Source organism: Humulus lupulus, chromosome 5 (assembly GCF_963169125.1).
Source record: "Humulus lupulus chromosome 5, drHumLupu1.1, whole genome shotgun sequence".
NCBI lineage: Eukaryota > Viridiplantae > Streptophyta > Magnoliopsida > Rosales > Cannabaceae > Humulus > Humulus lupulus.
In genome coordinates, this window is record NC_084797.1 from 225,800,214 (window position 1) to 225,819,705 (window position 19,492).

The 19,492-nt window shown below is 28.7% G+C and overlaps 1 protein-coding gene and 1 non-coding gene across 4 annotated transcripts; both read right to left on the bottom strand.

Annotated features, from left to right (window-relative positions):
• Window positions 1-487: 487 nt before the first annotated feature.
• On the bottom strand, window positions 488-560 carry TRNAK-CUU (transfer RNA lysine (anticodon CUU)). The gene has a single exon. It is a non-coding gene; the product is annotated as a tRNA-Lys (tRNA).
• Window positions 561-798: 238 nt separating this feature from the next.
• On the bottom strand, window positions 799-11,290 carry LOC133778268 (methylsterol monooxygenase 1-1-like). Of its 3 annotated transcripts, none has more exons than XM_062218144.1 (5): window positions 10,861-11,290; window positions 2,722-3,044; window positions 2,102-2,249; window positions 1,245-1,277; window positions 799-1,128 (listed from the first exon to the last, which is right to left on the bottom strand). In XM_062218144.1, exons 1-5 carry the CDS (start codon window positions 11,194-11,196, stop codon window positions 1,060-1,062), a joined length of 909 nt encoding a protein of 302 aa, XP_062074128.1. In that variant the 5' UTR covers window positions 11,197-11,290; the 3' UTR covers window positions 799-1,059. The 3 variants fall into 3 exon arrangements, with proteins under 3 accessions (XP_062074128.1, XP_062074129.1, XP_062074130.1); XM_062218145.1 differs by lacking the exon at window positions 10,861-11,290 and adding an exon at window positions 3,321-3,906; XM_062218146.1 differs by lacking the exon at window positions 10,861-11,290 and adding an exon at window positions 3,563-3,900.
• Window positions 11,291-19,492: the final 8,202 nt, after the last annotated feature.

Below are 19,492 nucleotides of genomic sequence, written 5' to 3' on the forward strand. Positions count from 1 at the left end.
TATATAAATAACTTTGTAAATAATACAACATAATTATATACAACACTTAAGTAAAACTATGACTTTAAATAAAAAAATTACATTTATATAGGATTAACAATTCTGTAATTTTTATTAAAACACTAAATCCAATATAAATCACTTTGCTATCATTCTTGTTTTAGTCACTAATTACAATCTTATACTTTTCTTTTGATTTAGTTAATACCAAAATACTACTATTTATTTGACAAGTTAATATATATATAATAAGAATTTGAAAATAATTTTAGTCAAACTTACCCTCATTCAGCACTAATCACCATTTTTTTTAATAAAAGCAAGTGAAATAAATAAAATTTGAAGATTAATGAAATGAAGAGATTTTTTTTTTACTGATAATCAAGTTTAAGGTATAATAAAATTGTTAAACTAAAAATGAATATATGATCTAATCTGAAGTCATCTTACAAGGATCCTATAATAAAAAATGAACACGTAAGTAAGACGCCCACCGTGGGGCTCGAACCCACGACCACAAGGTTAAGAGCCTTGCGCTCTACCAACTGAGCTAGACGGGCCTTTGATACAAGTTCTTGATATAAAATCATAGTTTCATACTTCATAGGCATCACTTAACATTATCTATTACTAATTACTAAGCATGGGGTTGTTCAAAACATTAGTCAGAGTTAAAAATGTTCACTTTCCATTGATTTCTATTTTAGCAGCGAATTTTTTCTGAGACATTTATTCAGTGCAATTTTAATGGCTCAACATTTAGAGTAGAGTCACTCCTACTCCTAGGAAGCTCAGCTCTCATCTTAATATATAGTCTTTAATTTGTTCTAACCAAATTGTCTGTCTGTGCATCATTAGAGCTAAAAGAAACAAAAGTCAACCCCAACTGAGTCAGGTAGACAGATGACTCGTGTGTTTGTTTATAGCTACACTTTATTACTAAGTGCCATTTATTGAAATGAAACTGTGGTAACAAATTGTCTGTGTGACTTTAGAGCCCAAAAAACAAAAGAAATCAGTGCTTTTCAGGTCGTTACCAACAGGGTTCTGCAATCCCCACTAACTAGACTTAAGACCTTGGCTTGAGCTACACCCTCCATTCTTTGTTTGGTTACTTTCATCTTTCAACTGAAAATTAACAAAAAATGAACATAATATTCAGAAAGACAAATCAATGCAGTATTAATCCGAAATACAAATTCTGTAAAACAACTCAACTCAGACAATATTTTTAAAATGGTTACCATCTTGAGGATCTTCTTCTGACAGTGAAAGCCCTGGTGAAATTGATCAAAACAAAATTGTTGTCAAACTATAAGTTGGAGGCAGTACACAATAGCAAGTTGAAACTTGTAAAGAGTAACACTAGAGCACACAAACTTACACTACAATTATTGCTACACCAATTGATGCGGTAATACTTATTAGCTATTCTTGTTATTACTACTATTTTAAAAATGGCCAAAACACATGACACAATTTTAAAAGTAAATTTTGTATATATATATATGGAAATTTTATAGTAGCCTTTACTAGTAGAGACATTTTTGTTTTCCGTATTTAGAAAAGTTATAATCTAATTTTTTTATATGGTGATGTATATTATATTGTAGTTATAATATGTATCTCACAAATTTTCTAAAAATTATAAATACTTTACAATAGTAAAAATTAGAGTACAAAATGGTTAGTTACACGCGTTTTAAAAAAAATACGCGTGCAATTGTATGTTTAAAACATATTTTGAGCATCATAAATTATTTAAAATTTTCTAAAATTTAGTGGAATGTGTACTATAATTATAATATGCAGTGATATAAATATTTTTGAGTTACAATTTTTCTACGTGTCAAAAATAGAAACATTCCTAGCATTAAGGACTTTAGGAACTAAGTTGAAAGCCCATATATATATATCTATATATATATATATATATAAAACTATAACAATTACTATGTAGCTTTCCACTGGGGACTTGAGCATCAAAACTGAGAGAACAAAGAATAGGTCTAGCCATCTGAGTTACCCCTCTTGGGTGTAAACTTTTTTAACATCATAATTAATAGTTACTCTATTATCAATAATAAAATTATATATTTACCTTGTCAGTTCGATAAATGAAATCACAGTAGGTGAAAACTGAAGCAAAGTTGCTTTGACTCTGTCTTCCAACATAGTGATGGTAATCATGATACTCAGAACCTCCATAGAATGGAATATATTTGGTGGGGCTCCATGGAAAGTCATACCTGCATTTGGATTGTTTATTACATCAAGTTCCATATGAATCAGTAGCCATAGCTTCACAGCAGAGCAAAGACAAGAATATGAAAATGAGCACCTAGCAAAAGAACCGTTATTGTGCTTTGGTTTGCTGTTGAATGAATTTGAAAGAAAGGGACAGAGATTAATTTCCAAAAATAAAGGAGAACTTGAAGAAATGTCTCTCCAAACAGTTTTTACTTTTCTAGAATACCGTAGCAGCAATATAACCAGTAGACACAGCTAAGAAATTTATCCACGCCAAAGCTCTGATGTAACATTCAGTTCCATCAAGGAACCCTTGAATTCAAAAGTACTTTACATGCAAAATAAAGGAATTCTAAAGGTTCATGATTCAGTCAAAACCAACAAAAAAGGAGATGAAGACCATGAGATAGTGAAAATAATTCACCTTTATTTAGAGCAAAAGGAAAGACAAAAGTGAAGGAGCATGCATACCCGCTGTGAGTGTCAATCGCCTCAATCTGCCTCAGAACCATCCATAACCAGAGTGTGATCATATGGCCTGGAACAATAGCCGGCCCTAGAAAAGATGGGAAGCCCAATATCAAAATCTCTGCCCAGTGGGCATAGGGAGCTGCAAATACAATTGGAGCAGTGAACTCATGATGCACTTTGTGAATTTTCTCATAACCCCATTTGGTGTGCAGAAATCTATGCATCCAGTAGTGTGTGTAATCCTCCACCACAAAATAAACCAACAATTGAAGAGCAATCTCCCACCCAGACGGCAATGGCAGCCCAGTTCTAATCCCAATCACCTGTTTATACATAGAAAACAATACAAGAAAAACCCATCTTTTAAATTACATATATGCAAGTCTCAAAGGAAAATAGTCATCAATTCATACCCAGCAAATTGCTTCTAATTCTAACAGTTGATCCAACAAACACTTACAAAACATGATCTCTGAAAAAATTGGAATGAGCACAATTTTAAGAAGTTTGTATCTATAATAGATCAGAACCCAGAAACTAAATCAGCTCAAAACCAATAAACAAACAAAATCGAGCGGAATACACACGTACAAGCGGACCTGAATAGAAGGGTAGGAGAGGAGTTGGAAAGGACCAACGACGAAAAAGAAGGTTATCATAACATCCTTGTAGCAAGCGAACATCTCAGAAACCGACAAGCGAACCTTGGGCTGAATCTTGTGTTTGTCCAAACCAAGTGATCGAAGAACCTCGAGGACGACGACGAGAGGTAGAGGGAGGGTAGAGAAGATGAGTATGAGAAAGATACTGTTGTGGCTGTAGAGGAAGAAATCGGACTTACGAGCAGAGTAGTTGAACCAAAGGGTCTCGGCATAAGTGAGGTTTCGGCCGAGCAAGGAGGCTGCTTCGTGGATGGTGTTATAAGGCAGCATTGTGGGGCAACTACGACTGCGGCGGTGGTATTAGTCGCCGGAGCTACCAGGGGTAAATGGGCAATGGTGGAAGAGGTGGTGTTCTGCATTATTTGTTTTGGTTGCAGAGATGAATTATGGAGAGATGGTATGGTAGAACGAAATCTTCTTGGGATGATAACCATATCTATAAATAATCCATGCAAATAAGTGTAATTGGTAGATTCTTTCATATTTTGATGCCAATAGTAACTTTGTCGTTAACACTAGTCCATTAACTGTCTGGTCACCATACACTCCTAGTTATAGCTATATGTTTATGTCAGAAGAATTGTTGTTCAACCAAATTACGTATACTATCACAATTGAATTGTTTATTTTGACGAAGGGGTGTTGATATTTTGTAATTTAAGTTGTCCAACATAATATGAGGTGACACTTCTGATTAGCAACTTATAATACTCATTAAACTCACTTATATAGGACTAATTATTAAATTGCACCAATAACAATATGTCACACTTTTGTGATATGTCACACTTTTGTGATTTGTGGAGTATGTCTCACTTTTGTGGTTTGTGGTGTTGGACAATAGTATTATTCCTTAGCAATTATTTTCAATGAAAGACTTCTAAAAAGCCAATTACTTTTAATGTAACCCAAAGGAGTATATATTAAAGGGTAAATGCTCATTTATATTTGTTACCCTGTGTTTTATAGAAATATAAATTTGATACTTTATATTTTCAATAATACTCATTTTATACTCTCTAAAATTCGTACATATTTTTGTATCTTAAACTCAAACTTGATCAATATGGCAAAATTGCCATCTCAATTATATTTGAATTTAAATTTAATTATTTAATTAAAAGTATTATTAAATTTGTATTTTGATAGGTACTGAATATTTATTTCGATAAAAGACAAAGTAACAAATAAATATTTACCCTATATTAAATTTAATATAAATTACTTAATAATTTTTATAAAAAATATCCATTTATTATGACTCAGTGTAGCATAGTTATTAAAATGTCCCTTTATAGCAATCAATATTCAATATTATGTCTTACAATTATTTAATATTTATTTATTTATTATTATAATTTTTTAAAAATCAACATAAAATATTAAAAACTCATCAAATTTTATACTTATATAAAGGCGGGCCTAAAAGTGGTGAGGTGGCACCCTACATTTTTTCCATTCTCTATTTCATGAGAGTTTTGGATTTATTTTATCTATTTCATGATGATTGTATCATCTATTAATAAGACAATTTTATTTATTATGATTGCATTTACAATTTTATTACTTTTTAACATTTTCCATTATCTTTTTTTTTTCATTGATTCAATCTATTGGTAATGTATGCTCAACTTTTAAATTTATTTTATTTAATTTTTATTATTATTAAAAAAAGTCTCCAATTAGTTTCTAAGTATTTGGTAAAGATAAATGAAACTGAAATTCTTGGTTAACGCGGATGTGTATGAAAACTGTTTTATGTCATGTAGGATAAGAATGGAAGGTACAGAAGTGTTCAAATGATTTCTATTTATAAAATTTTCACTTTTATTTGATTTTGAATAATAGTCACCATCCTCTTAGTTGTTAACAATTATTAATTGAGCATTCATGGACTTACGTGAAAGATTTAGAGGTTACATAAGCAGTTAGAAGAACTAAGCAAAATGATTCAAAACTGATCAACACATTGAGCAGTTGCAGACAAGGCCACATGTCGTTTGGTGTTTTTCACCTGCGACATATCGCCACACAATGAGCGATGTAACACAAGTATTACTGTTTTCTTGGTCATTTTTTACACTTGAAAAAGATCAAAACGTCCAAAGGCTTGATTTGTATCATTTACGCATTTTATAACTAATAAACCAAGTCCCTAACAACTATATATATAATAGATCACAAAAAACAAAATCAAAATAAGTGGTAACTCTTTTTACCATTTAAGAGTGAATATTAGTGGTGTCACAATTCTTGTAACAATCAGTTACCAAATTTGGTGACTTCCAAGTCCAATTCTATGTTACAACACATTTTGTAACATATTTTATTTGGTCAATACATATTTTATGGGAGTCACATTTTCTGACTTTCATTAGTAGATAGTTATATTTTCTAATTAGTTTCACTTTTATAATTTATTATTTAAATAAAATTAAAACGTATTTAACAATCTCAATAATTTTTTCTTAACAATAAAAAATTAATCACAACCTTTAATTTTATTTTTAATTCAAAATAAGGACAAATATAAATATAAATAATTTAAATTATAACTTTTTAATTGTTTCATTAGAATCAAATTCATTAATAAAATCACAATCTTCAATTTTCATACTTGTAAAATTAATAATACGTCTAATTGTTTTAAAAAATATAAAATTAAGTAATGTATAAAGTGATGTTTTAATTGTTTTGAGGTTGTGCTAAAGATAAATTTGTATTATATTTTAATATTTCAAGAGGACATTTATCAAAATTATACATTCATTAATAATTAATTAACCAAAACGGTGTGTCACTGGTAAAAAAAAGTGAAATAGTTAAATTGAAAAAAAGAACAAAATACATCCATGCTTCTGTAAAGGAAAAATTGCACATAACACTATAAATTTCTTTAAATTTTGAGAAATATGGAATTTTACAAAAATGAAAAAAATATGGATAACAGTATATAACAGTTCTATTACTGCTTGTTACATTTTTTCTATTTCCTCTGTAAATATTGTTTACAAAATTGTAACTTATGGTTACAAACTTGTAAACTTGACTTATAAATTTATAAATTTTTATTATAAAACATTGTATTGTTACAAATTTGTTAAATATGAAATTTACTCATTCATTTGGTATTTCCAAAGTATCGTTTTGGTATATTTTTTTTCTTTCAATAATGCTGATAGTACCCTATATTTTATAATTATAAATATTTGATACCCTAGATTCAGAATTGATAAATAAAATTTTATCAATATGACCAAATTGTCATAAGTTATATGTAATTAAATAATAAAATTTGAATTTGGAATTCATATAGTTGAGAGTAGTTTGATTAAATTGGTAAAAATTTATTAATTAAATTTGAGTTTATGGTACCAAATATATACGATTTCAAAATATAAGGTACCAAATATATACGATTTTGAAATACATAGTATCAAATAAGTATTATTATAAACATAGGGTATTAAAATGATACTTTACAAAATACAAGGTACCAGTTATCTACCCATTTATTTACAAAAAAAAGTTTCATATTTACAGTTATGCCCCTTCGTATTTTTTTTTTTTTTTTTAAATCTGTATTTTTAATATATTTTTTTAAAATCTTAAGTATTATTGTAAAGGGCCTTTTATAAATGTAATAGACATATTAAGCATCAAATGGACCAATAAACCACATATAGTAAATTATACTAACTATATATAGTAACATAAAAAAACAAGATTACATGTATTCGAGCACTTCCAATGGTTATTCTATTTATCAAAATATTTCATCAAAACCTCATTTTTTCTATTTTGCGTCACATTTTTACATTACACCATACATCAATTACTCTATATTTTCTTTTACATAATTTAAATATTATATTTATAAAATTTATTTAATAGTTAAAGTAAAAAAAACATATTAAAAACAATAATAAAAATTTTGCTAATGGGAGAGAGAAAGGAAAAAAAGGACAAAAAAAATTAAAAATATTTACATAGCTAACTTAAGCTTAACTACATTTAGAATAGAATTTTTTTGCGATAGTGCTAAGTTATTATACATATATATTTAGAGGAACTGATGGAGTAGATATTAAGTCATTTAGCTAAATTTTTTTTACATTTTGACTACTTTATATCAGACATTGGGACTGCTCTTAGCCAACTAAGAGCACTCCCAATGAGTGATCTAAAATAACTAAATAGATAAAATATTATACTAAGGTGAATCTCCAATGAATGCTTTATCCTTTAAAAAAAAATTACTTTCATCTATAGTACATAGCTATATTTATAACACACTATTTATCTATGTAAACATATAATATTAAATTTTCATATTCTTTCTTCCATTATTCACAAACACATAAAATCACACACACATAAATATATATTTATATATATGCTCTTCTCTTTTTTTTTCTTTATCTTTTTATATATATAGTTATATAACTAGTAAATGAATTTTATTTAGGGAAAATTACGAAGTGCACTGCATTTGGTAAAAAAAATCTAAATATACGGATATTTAAATAAATTACAAATATACGGTCACTTAAATATAAGTAAATTCTTCACTCTCAATTCTGTCTCCCTCCCCTCCGTGCCGATTTTCGTTGCTTTAGTTAATTGAACAAATTTTTTATATACTACAAATAATATTATAATATAAGTAATAATAATTACAGCTACTACTTTCAATAAAGTAGATTAATTTATTTTTATTTAAAATGAATTTATTTATTAATATTAAAATAAATATTTATATTTATATAAATTATTATAATTTATATACGTTGCAATATATAGTTAATTAAAATTAATATTAATAACTATATTGTTGGATAATCACAATATCATTATTCTTTGAATATTTTTTAAATTATATTTATAAATCTAAATTACAATTATGTTAGTTGAAATTATATAATATTTTTTTAAACGTTAGCTACAAAATAAATTTCTTACTTTCTAGTTTTAAAAAATATTGTTACAAAAATGAATTTTGTTTACTTATAAAGTAGTCTATAATTTTTTTTGTTGACAAAAAGACATGTTTTTCTACTAATTTTTTAATAAACACAAAAATGTTATTATAAATATTTATATAAATTATTATAAATATTAGTTACAAAAATATATTTTCTAATTATAAAACTAGTTTTAGAAACTTTTGTTACAAAAATAAATTTTTTAGTTACAATTTAATCTCTTTTTAAACTAATTTTCTAAATATTAGTTACAAAAATGTAAAAGTTGTTTACCATTTAGTAATAGATGTTTACAAATTTGTAACAAATATTTACAATTGTAACAGATATTTACAAATTTGTAATAGATTTTCATATCTTTTTTAGTTTTTAATGTATTTTTGTAGATTTCCTTTTAATAAAGTCTTTTATAAATAATGAATATATTCAATTTATATTTTTAAGTTGTATAGTATAAATATGATGGTTCCTGTAATTTTTTGGTACAATATGGAAAAATATAATATTTTTATGTAAATTTTGGTTACGATTTCTTAACAATAAATTATTTTCGTAAATGATAGTTACAATAATTTGCTAATATGTATTATGTTGTCTGTAAAAGCATGTTACAAACCTATGTATTATGTTGTCTGTAAAAGCATGTTACAGGTTTGTAACATGTAAATTCATAGTTGTCGTTGTCTGTAAAAGCTTGTTACAGGTTTGTAACATGTAAATTCATCGTTGTCTGTAAAAGCTTGTTACAGGTTTGTAACACATAAGTTCTTATTTAGCATTTCTCTATCATGTTGTTTAGGGTTGCTCAAGATCCAAACCAGTCCAATTACCCCGAACCAATCCAATAATAAAAAATTGGATATCCAATTACAATTGGATTTGTAATCTTAGCATTTCTCTATCATGATATTTAATGGACTTATGTTGTAAACTTAATATTTAAAGGACTATAATGTGACAATTGTAAAGATTTAAATTGGTATTATTACTACATGGTGTCTAGATTTTTGTATGTTTTTTGTTTTGCTTGTTAATTTCTTTAATATCAAAATTTAGGTTCAAAGATAAAAAAATAAAAATAAATCGACCCAATCCAATTACAAATGGATTGGATTGGATTTGTAGGCCAAAACGGATTTGATTGGATTAGATTTGATGATTTCCAACATCCAACATTTAATTGGATTGGATTGGTTAGTGTTAAAAATGTTGGATCAGATCGGATGATCATTCCTAATGTTGTTTGTAAAGATTTGTTACAAGTTTATTGCTATGGTTGTGTTTGGTAAAATTTTTGTTTTTGAATTTTTTAAACAAAAAAAAAAGAAATATAATTTTATTTTTAAAAAATAAAAATATGTTTGGTAACTATTTTTGTTTTTTGTTTTTAAAAACAAAAAATAATAAACGCGTTTGATCATTTTTATTTTTTTATTTAACAATACGAGGTGTTGATTTGAAAAAAAAAAAGGTCGAAAACGGTTTAAAAAAATTTTGAAAGTCAAAAAATTCTATTTTCAAAATTTAATAAATTTTGATTAAAATTCAAAAAAATAATAAATAAAAATAAAGTTATCAAACACATTTTATGTTTAATTGTCAAATTTTTAATTAATTAAATAAAAAATTATTTTTTTAAGTGTTACCAAACACAACCTATATTTTTAAAAATAATTTTATGATTATGATCTTTCAACAATATGATTTTATCAAGTATAAACGTTGATTATTATTTTGCAAGTGTACAAATAAGTAATTCAAAATTAATTTAAAGATATTAATATATATATATATATGTTGTTGTTCAGGATAATATTTGTAATGATTTGATACAAATTTGAGTATGATATTCAACATGTAATGGAATGAGTAATATGGATAACTGGGTAGGCATAGATTCCGTAATTTTGTAATTAGTTTAAAATACCATATATTTAGAATTTTTTTCCAATTTGCCGTATATATGTTAATTTCCCTTTTATTTATATTTTATAATATTATTATATTTCATTTTTTGATAAATTTTTATTGTTACTTTTTTATGGGTGGTATTATAATATAATTATGTGATATGATATATCCGTAGATTTTATAAATATTGAAAGATATTATGATATTATTGATAGTTAAAAAAAATATTTAAAATTAATAAAAAATATTTAAAAATATAGTATTTAAATAATATATAGAAAAAAATGAAGAACCTCATGTATTATATAATGTAAAAGTTAGTTAGAGCATTGCTTTAACTTAATTGCTCTAACTTAATTGTCATGAACAAGTAATACTAACTTTATTTTATATATAACAGACTTAACTGTCTAAAAGAACCAGCTTATTTTAATTACAAATACACAAGCCTACCGACTAAAATTAAAGAATTTGTATAGATGATCTGAACCCAGAATCTAAATCAGCTCAAAATCAATAAAATAAAAAATTTAGACTAAGTACATACGCGCACACACACACACACATATATATATACTGACCTGAATAGAAGGGACGGAGAGGAGTTGGAGAGGACCAACGACGAGGAAGAACATTATCATAACATCCTTGTAGCAACGGAACATCTCAGAAAACGACAACCGAACTTTGGGCTGAATCTTGTACTTGTCCAAACCAAGCGGCGATCGGAGAACCTCGACGACGGCGAGGAGAAGTAAGGGGACGGTAGAGAAGATGAGGATGAGTAAGATACTGTTATGGCTGTAGAGGAAGAAATCCGACTTACCAGCTGAGTAGTTAAACCACAGAGTTTCCGCATATGTCAGGTTCCGGCCGAGCTCGGCGGCTGCTTCGTCGACGGTGTTGGACGGCATCATATTACCACGGCAGCGGCGCTGGTGTTAATAGTCGCCGGAGCCACCAGAGGAATGGAATGGTGATATTGATATCGATCCATGCAAATGCAATAAATATGGGTCTCATAGATACCTGTAATATATTTGTCGTATGTCATCATGCAATAATTCAGTTTTATTAAATTTTTAGGCAGTGTTTGTAGTAACGGTACCATACACGGACACGTGGGGTCTTTTGATTTTTTTATATGTCAGTGCTTATCACAGTTATAATAAAGTTCTGTAAATTTTTTAATTTTTTCTTTTCAATAATTTAAAGTACACTGAAAATAGAGTTGGAAAAAACTGATTTTACACGCGTTAAAAAAAAAATTGCTAAGAATTATAATGAGGTGATATATTACTAGTGCAATTGTCTTTGAATTTAATAAATTTCATGAATTATAGCTAACACTTTAAAATATCAAAGAGTAATATTCTAAAAAAAAAAATACATATGTATAACAAACTATTTAAACTATATTTTTAACATTATTCAAAATTTATCAAAAATATATAAAATATTTGCTATAAATACAATAAATATTGCCATGAAAAAACTATAATAAATAAACCAAGTAAGAAATCACATTAACTAAAAATAAAACCAAACAAAATTAACACAGCAATTATTTCTAAATTTTTTATAATAAACAAATCAAATAAAAAGCACATCAACTAAAAATCAATATCCTAAAAGATTAATATCAACCAAAATTATCATCTATTCATTTTTTTTTAATTCAACTAAACACCACAAATTTGTGAAAATAAATACCAAAAAAATTATTGTCATTATTTTATGTTGTAAGAGTATTTGAAACCCACAGTCTTGCCAATGCCACGTATTTTGGTTACAAAGACGATGAACAAAAAACGATATATATCAAACAAAGCATTGAATACTCTTTCTTATGGATTTTGGTCAGACCATGAAATTGAATTTTTTTTTTCCATTAAATTGTTTCTTGATCTCTCTTCTCATATCGTTTGAGAAATTAACCCAAATTCCATGGTAATTAACATATATAATTCTATGTAATTAAAGTTTATTATATTAATAACCGCAATCCGCATCACATCTACATAAGCTGCGAATAATACATTTAAATATTCTAAAAATATATATAAAACATATTTTTCATGAATATAAAAAAAAAAAATTTGTTTTGAAAAATTATATATTAGAAACACAAAAGAGATATAACAAGTACCAAATATATGAAATAATTATTAAATGAGATAGGTAAGAATATAATATAAGTTTATAAAATATTAAATATATTATATACAGTGTTGACACATTTTGATAAAATACGTACTGTGGCAGTAGAGAAAATTAAATTGACTCAGTATCCGTACTGTGGAATTTCTTTTTAATAAAATTAAGTTGTTTTAAAAAATACATTTTTCTACACCATATAAATGTGTGTATGTATGATGTACAACCTTGTCAGCTTCATCTAGTTCTACAGGTTTGATTTCTATTGTAGACTTTTTAAACACTAACAAGTATTTATTATTTTTTTGAAAGAAAAAAAATACTAATTTTTTTTTTTGAAATAAAGTATTTTATTATATAATTTAAGTGAGGATGGAAATTAATACGGTAAAAATATCATTTTGGAAATTATCGATCAAACAATTTAGAACCAACGTTTTGAAAAATGGAAGAAAATAATAATCCAGACTCAATTTCAGTCTTTTTTTAATATGACCAAAATTCTCTTGGATTTTATTAATTAATAAAATTTTATTAAATTTATCTTTAATATTAGAAACTGAAACTAAATTAAAAAATATTCAATATTTAATATTTAATTTAAAAAAAATTAAAATTTGAATCCATATCCTAAACTTAATTAACTTAACTAAATCTCAAATAAAACTTAATTAAAATTAAACTTTTGATTTGTTCTTCCTTTTTTCTTATTCTTTTCTTTGTTCTTTCTCTTATTCAAACTCAAAATCCCAAAAAACAAACTAGAAAAGCCTATATTTATCATAGCAAATTTCATCTTCACATTTTAAATCTAAAATTCATCATCAAATTTTATAATCAAAATCACATTTCAATCTTTTTTTTTCTTCTTCTTCCTCAAACATTGAACACTAAATGCATAAAAGAACAACACATTTCCAGTAAAAGAAGATTCCATGATCTGGGTTCTCTCTTGCAATCAAGACTATTACACAACAAAGGCCCAAAAACAAGCCTGCTTTATTAAAACATTTAGACCAGATTATATAGGCCCAAGAAGTTATAACACCAACAAACCCAACAGAAACAGCTAACCAAAATCAGTTATAAAACAATTATTCCTAATACACCCCCTCAAGATGAACAGTATAAATTTTTGACATTCATCTTGGAGATTAACTCAATGAACTGATTTGGAAACAAGGTTTTTGTTAGAACATCAGCAAGATTATTTTTTGAGGGAACATGAATAAGCTTGATGGAACCGTCTTGAACTCTTTCACGAATAAGGTGACAGTCGATCTCGATATGCTTCGTCCGTTCATGGAACACCGGGTTTTCCGAGATGTGTATAGCAGCAGTGTTGTCACAATAGAGAATGGCTAGATGTGAGTGCTGAATGTCAAAGTCCTTCAGCAAGGAAAGAAGCCAAGTGATCTCGCATGTGGCATTGGCCATAGCCCGGTATTCAGCTTCAGCTGACGATCTAGAGACAATGGCTTGCTTCTTAGATTTCCATGAAATGAGAGATGGTCCGAGGAAGACACAGTAACCAGACACAGACCGTCTGGTATCACTACAAGAAGCCCAATCTGCATCTGAATTTTTTTTTAGAGATAGATCTTCACAATTGAAGTTAGTTTCAGCATAAGCATTGATGTGAGGAGGAGATTTAGCATAAAAAAGAGGCATTGGCCAGGAGTGCCTTTTAGATATTGAAGGATACGATGCACAGCATTGAGGTGAGGAGTCCTGAAAGTGGCTAAGAATTGACTTAGCTTATTGACAGCAAAAGAAATGTCAGGACGAGTAATCGTTAAATAGATGAGTTTACCAATTAAACTTTTGTACATGGTGGGGTCAGATAAGAGATCCCCTTCATCTTTGCTGAGTTTGACATTAGGCTCCATTGGGGTGGAGGAAGGTTTTGCACCCAAGTAACCTGTATCACTCAATAATTGTAAGGTAAATGGGTGTTGAGACATAGATATACCATTGGGAGAACGCCCAATATCAAGGCCCAAGAAAAACCTTAAAGGGCCAAGGTCTTTTAATTGAAAAATTGAGTGTAACGTGCCTTTAAAGTGAGAGACAACGACATCATTATTTGAAGCAATAATAATATCGTCAACATAGATTAGTAGAGCGATAAAGATATTAGAAGAGCTCTTAATGAATAAAGTGTTGTCCGAATGAGATTGGCAGAAACCACTAGAGAGAAGATATGTGCTAAGTTTGTAGTACCATTGTCTAGGGCTTGTTTTAAGCCATATAGACTTTTGGTTAATTTACAAACCGCATCTTTTGGTAGGGGACTATTGGGTTGATACCCTTTTTGAATTGTCATATAGACATTTTCATTTAAGTCCCCATGCAAGAAGGCATTGTTGATATCTAATTGGTATAGAGACCAATTTTTAATGGCAGCTACGGCAAGAAGTAATTTAAGGGTGTTAAACTTTGTAACAGGTGCAAAAGTGTCAGAGTAATCAATACCTTGCTTTTGGTTGTAGCCTTTGGCCACCAACCGGGCCTTGTAGCGATCAATGGCTCCACTTGGTTGGTATTTGATTTTATAGAGCCATTTGTATCCTATAGAACGTTGTCCAGGAGGAAGAGAGATAATTTCCCAAGTGTGATTTCGGTCAAGCGCATGGAGTTCATCATTCATCGCTTGCTGCCACTCTGGAATGTTTGAAGCTTGCTTGTAACTTGATGGTTCTACTATCATATGGGCGGACAAAATGGCAGCCTGAAAGTGATCACTTAACCTATCATAAGATAGAACATTAGATAAAGGATAAGTAGTAGAAGACTCAGAAATAACAAAGTTACAAGCATAGTCTTTAAGATAAGAGGGGCGAGAAATAGGCCTTCCACTTTTTGAAGTGGTAACCGTAGGAGAGGGATTCTTAAGGGAGTTATTGGAAGAAGAGGGCACTTGAGGATGATGGGGTCCTGTATCAAACACTTTTGTTAGGAAAAGAGAATCATTATACACAGTAGACTTGTCATGCTTTAAAGGGTAAATATGCTCATAGAAGATGACATCTCTAGAATGAAATATCTGGTGACTATCAATATCAAGCAAAGTATAGGCCTTCATTCTATGCGGGTAACCAATAAAAACACAAGCTTTAAATCGAGGAGAGAATTTATGTCTAGTCCTATCTAAAGTGGAAGCATAAGCAAGGTAGCCAAAATTCCTAAGATGCTCATATAAGGGCAATTTATTATAAAGAAGCTCAAATGAAGTCTTTTTCTTTAAAAGTAATGATGGAGTTTTATTAATGAGATAAACAGCTGTATAAATGAGATAAGACCAATAAGATAGAGAAAGATGAGATTGAAATAATAATGACCGAGCGACATTGAGGATGTGTTGATGCTTTCGTTCAACCACAGAATTTTGTTGAGGCCGATCAACACATGAGTGAAATTGTTCAATCCCTTTGGAAGCATAGAAAGAAGATAGGTTAAGTTCTTTTGCATTATCACATTTAATAGCTTTAATAGAAATAGAAAATTGAGTATCAATTAAAGAGAAAAACTGAGGAATAATACTTTGCACATCAGATTTTTCTTTAAGTAAATATACCCATGTAAATCGAGTGTGATTGTGACGACCCTAAGGTAGGGTACGTCTGCTACATACTCGTAATTCTAAGGTTTACGAGTATGTTAGACACTTGACCAAATGAATTAAATAAAATGATACTAAGAAATACAAAAAAAATTAAAACTTTTATATAAACTTATTAATAGAAATTATTACATGTATGAATATTTTAAATTTAATGTAGCAATATGAAAAACCCTAAACTACTATTGCATTGCTACTGAGTCCGTGCTCCACAAGTTGCTCAACATCTAAAACTACACCTGGAAAAATGTTGGAAAATAACATAATGAGCTAACGCTCAGTAAGTAAATCTCATGCATACACGTACACATGAATGTCGTGAGTTTGAAGTACACATATACTAATATGCTGACTTATATACTTATGCATTACATTTATTGCTCATGCACTTTCAACTGTACTTTTATGCTCTTTCTTTTACTTTCACATTTTTATGGGCCCGATTTCACTTGTGCACACTGTTTGATTCGGCTAATGCCGGCAGGGCTTGTTACACATATCATATAGAATCCCACGAGTTCTCCTCCGGCTAGCCATCATCATAGCTAGGTTCCTCATAACACTCATTCCATCGTTGCCATAGCTGCGATACTTATTACACATATGGAGGAGAAAGACGGGAACATGACAAGCATATCTGAATGGTCAACTCTGACCTAGCCCACACTAGTGGGCAGCCATTATGAGTCTTATAGACGTATGTCTTCTTCATTGCACTTACTTAATTGCTTCATTGAAACAGTGGCACCATTTTTAAACATTTTATTATCACTTTGCTTAAACCTTGTGTCATTAAAGTGTTTAACTTTATATAATATTTTTCAAGGCATTTCATAACTTTCCTTATATTCATATGCATGGTCTTATATCGCATAATAATGTATCACATAATTGTACATGCCATGCATACATGCTGATGCTGAAATGCCAATGTTCATGTTCATGATTCATGTTTGATGGTATTCAATCAAGGCATTGTATCACCTCTCATATAACTCAAAACATCTTTAGTCATAATACATGAAGCTTTGGGTTGGTGGCGTTGTTATACCTTAACGTAGAACTATGACTCAGGTCTAAGGTTTCCAGCCTAAAATCTTAAATGCTTCATATATCATAACATATAACAAAATCATGACCATAAAAGTAATCCACATATTCATCAACATAAGAACACATACTTGCACATTATTCATATCAATCTTAACCAAGTAAGACATCTTTCACATATCACGAAATTCATCAATTACACATCACACAACATCATTATGATATTCATATAACCATTCTTCACATACTTATCATATGCATCATCATCATCCCATAGTTAACTCATCAGATATACACAATCAATGTAGTCATGCATCTTACACTTAAGCACAAAATGTGAGATTTACTTAGGTTAGCTTATTTTAAAATTGCTCACCAAGAGTCAATCAATCAAATCCATACAAATCCTATTCAATGCACATCATTTATTAAATTCTATCAAAATCGTAAATATACACTATTGATATTGTATATTAACAATACCAGAAACTATATAAATGATAATAATAATTATTATCAACGTAATGCAAATAACTCTTCATATAAAACCATGCTTTAAACATTGCTCATAAGATAATGTACTCTTATGATAATAATAACAACAACAACAACAACAACAACAACAATAATAATAATAATAATCACAACAACAATAATAACTATCGTCTATAAATAAACTTATTTCAATATTAATAACAAAATACTTCAATAACAATACGCATATGAATGTATATATTCAATTAGTCATTTTATAAAATAAATCATATTTTTAAAATAAAATTGTAATAATTGATATGATGATAATAATATAAATATAAATATTTATATTATTAATTAGTCATAATATCAATTCCAGTGATATAATAAATATATTTTCTCCAAAATTCACTCGTCTTACAAATATCAATAACTGTAAGAAACTAATATTTGATATTATTTTAATATTCAAATATTAACAAAATATTAATATATAAGAATAATTGTTAAATAATAGATTTACTATAAATCACACTTTTCATAAATATATATTCTTGATTTACTTAACAAAATAATAACAATAATAATAAAATTAATTAATCATAATAATTTCCATATTAATAGAAAATCAATTAACTATGTATTTTTATAATTTATTTAATATCTAACATTTTCTAGAAAATTGGACAGCACAACGGCTATAAAATGGACAAACCCAAAATCAAAACATGTATCAGAAATACATATAATCCCAAACAGCCAGTATAATTATAAAAAAAATATTCAATATATCAAGAATATATAAATATATACTATAGGTACACATAATAACAATTACTCTAATCAATCACAATTAAATCACAATATATAGGTCAAAGAAATTATACCACAATGATCGGGTTCCACAACAAGTCAAACGATGATTTTTTGAAACTCAAAACGAACTTCGGAACCTCAAACACTAAGTTTCGACCGTCGGTCTACGGTGGATCGCGGTGGCTCGTGGTGGGCCCACCACCCAACTATGGTAGATGTAGGAACAATTTATTGGGTTTTAAAGCCCACGACACGAGGAACACGATGGTGGTGACGGATCGGCAAACGGATGCCCAAGGTGGCCGAATTGCAACTTTGAAGTCGCGGGGTGGCCGAACTTAAATCGACCGGTTGAGGTGTTTAATCGGCGAGTGATCTCTAGATTCTCGCGTGGTCGATAGTTTGGAGGCCTCTGAATCCAATGGTCCGGCGCGTGGCTATATGTGGTGGCTGGAAAGTAGTCGTGCGTCGTCGGCAACAGTAGCACGCAAAGAGGAGAAAGAAAGAGGAAGAGAAGAAAAAAAAATTATGAGGAGAGAGAGAGAGGAGCTCGGTTAAAAGGCTGATGCCTTTTTTATTTAAAATTACACTTGGGCCCGAAATATTAAAATTCTTTTCAAATAAGCCCTTTAGCAAAAATTTCCTAATTTTATAAAAAATCCCCAATTAAAAGTATATGACATTTGGGTCCAATACTTGACTACTCAAATTTCTCTCTATTTAATCTCATTAATAACATAAAATCATATTTTAAACACTATTTTTCCATTACTATTTCTTAAATTTGTAAACTTGTACATTTTATGTATTAAAACTCTGATTTATAATAAAAAATGTATTATGAAAATATTGGATATTACAAACCCGTTTACCAAACCTCTTGGGAGAGATTTGGTTAGTTCAAAAAATAGAGGAATGAGACTAAACCTCTTTGATAAATAGATTCCACAATGATGGCAACCCAACTCAAAACTTGTATACATCAAGTGTAGAGTTCAATGGTTAAGAACAAGTCATTGATAAGGGAATAGTTTCAACATTAACAACTTAAAAGTTCCGTCAAGAGTGAGTTAATGTTGGTTGCTACTGAG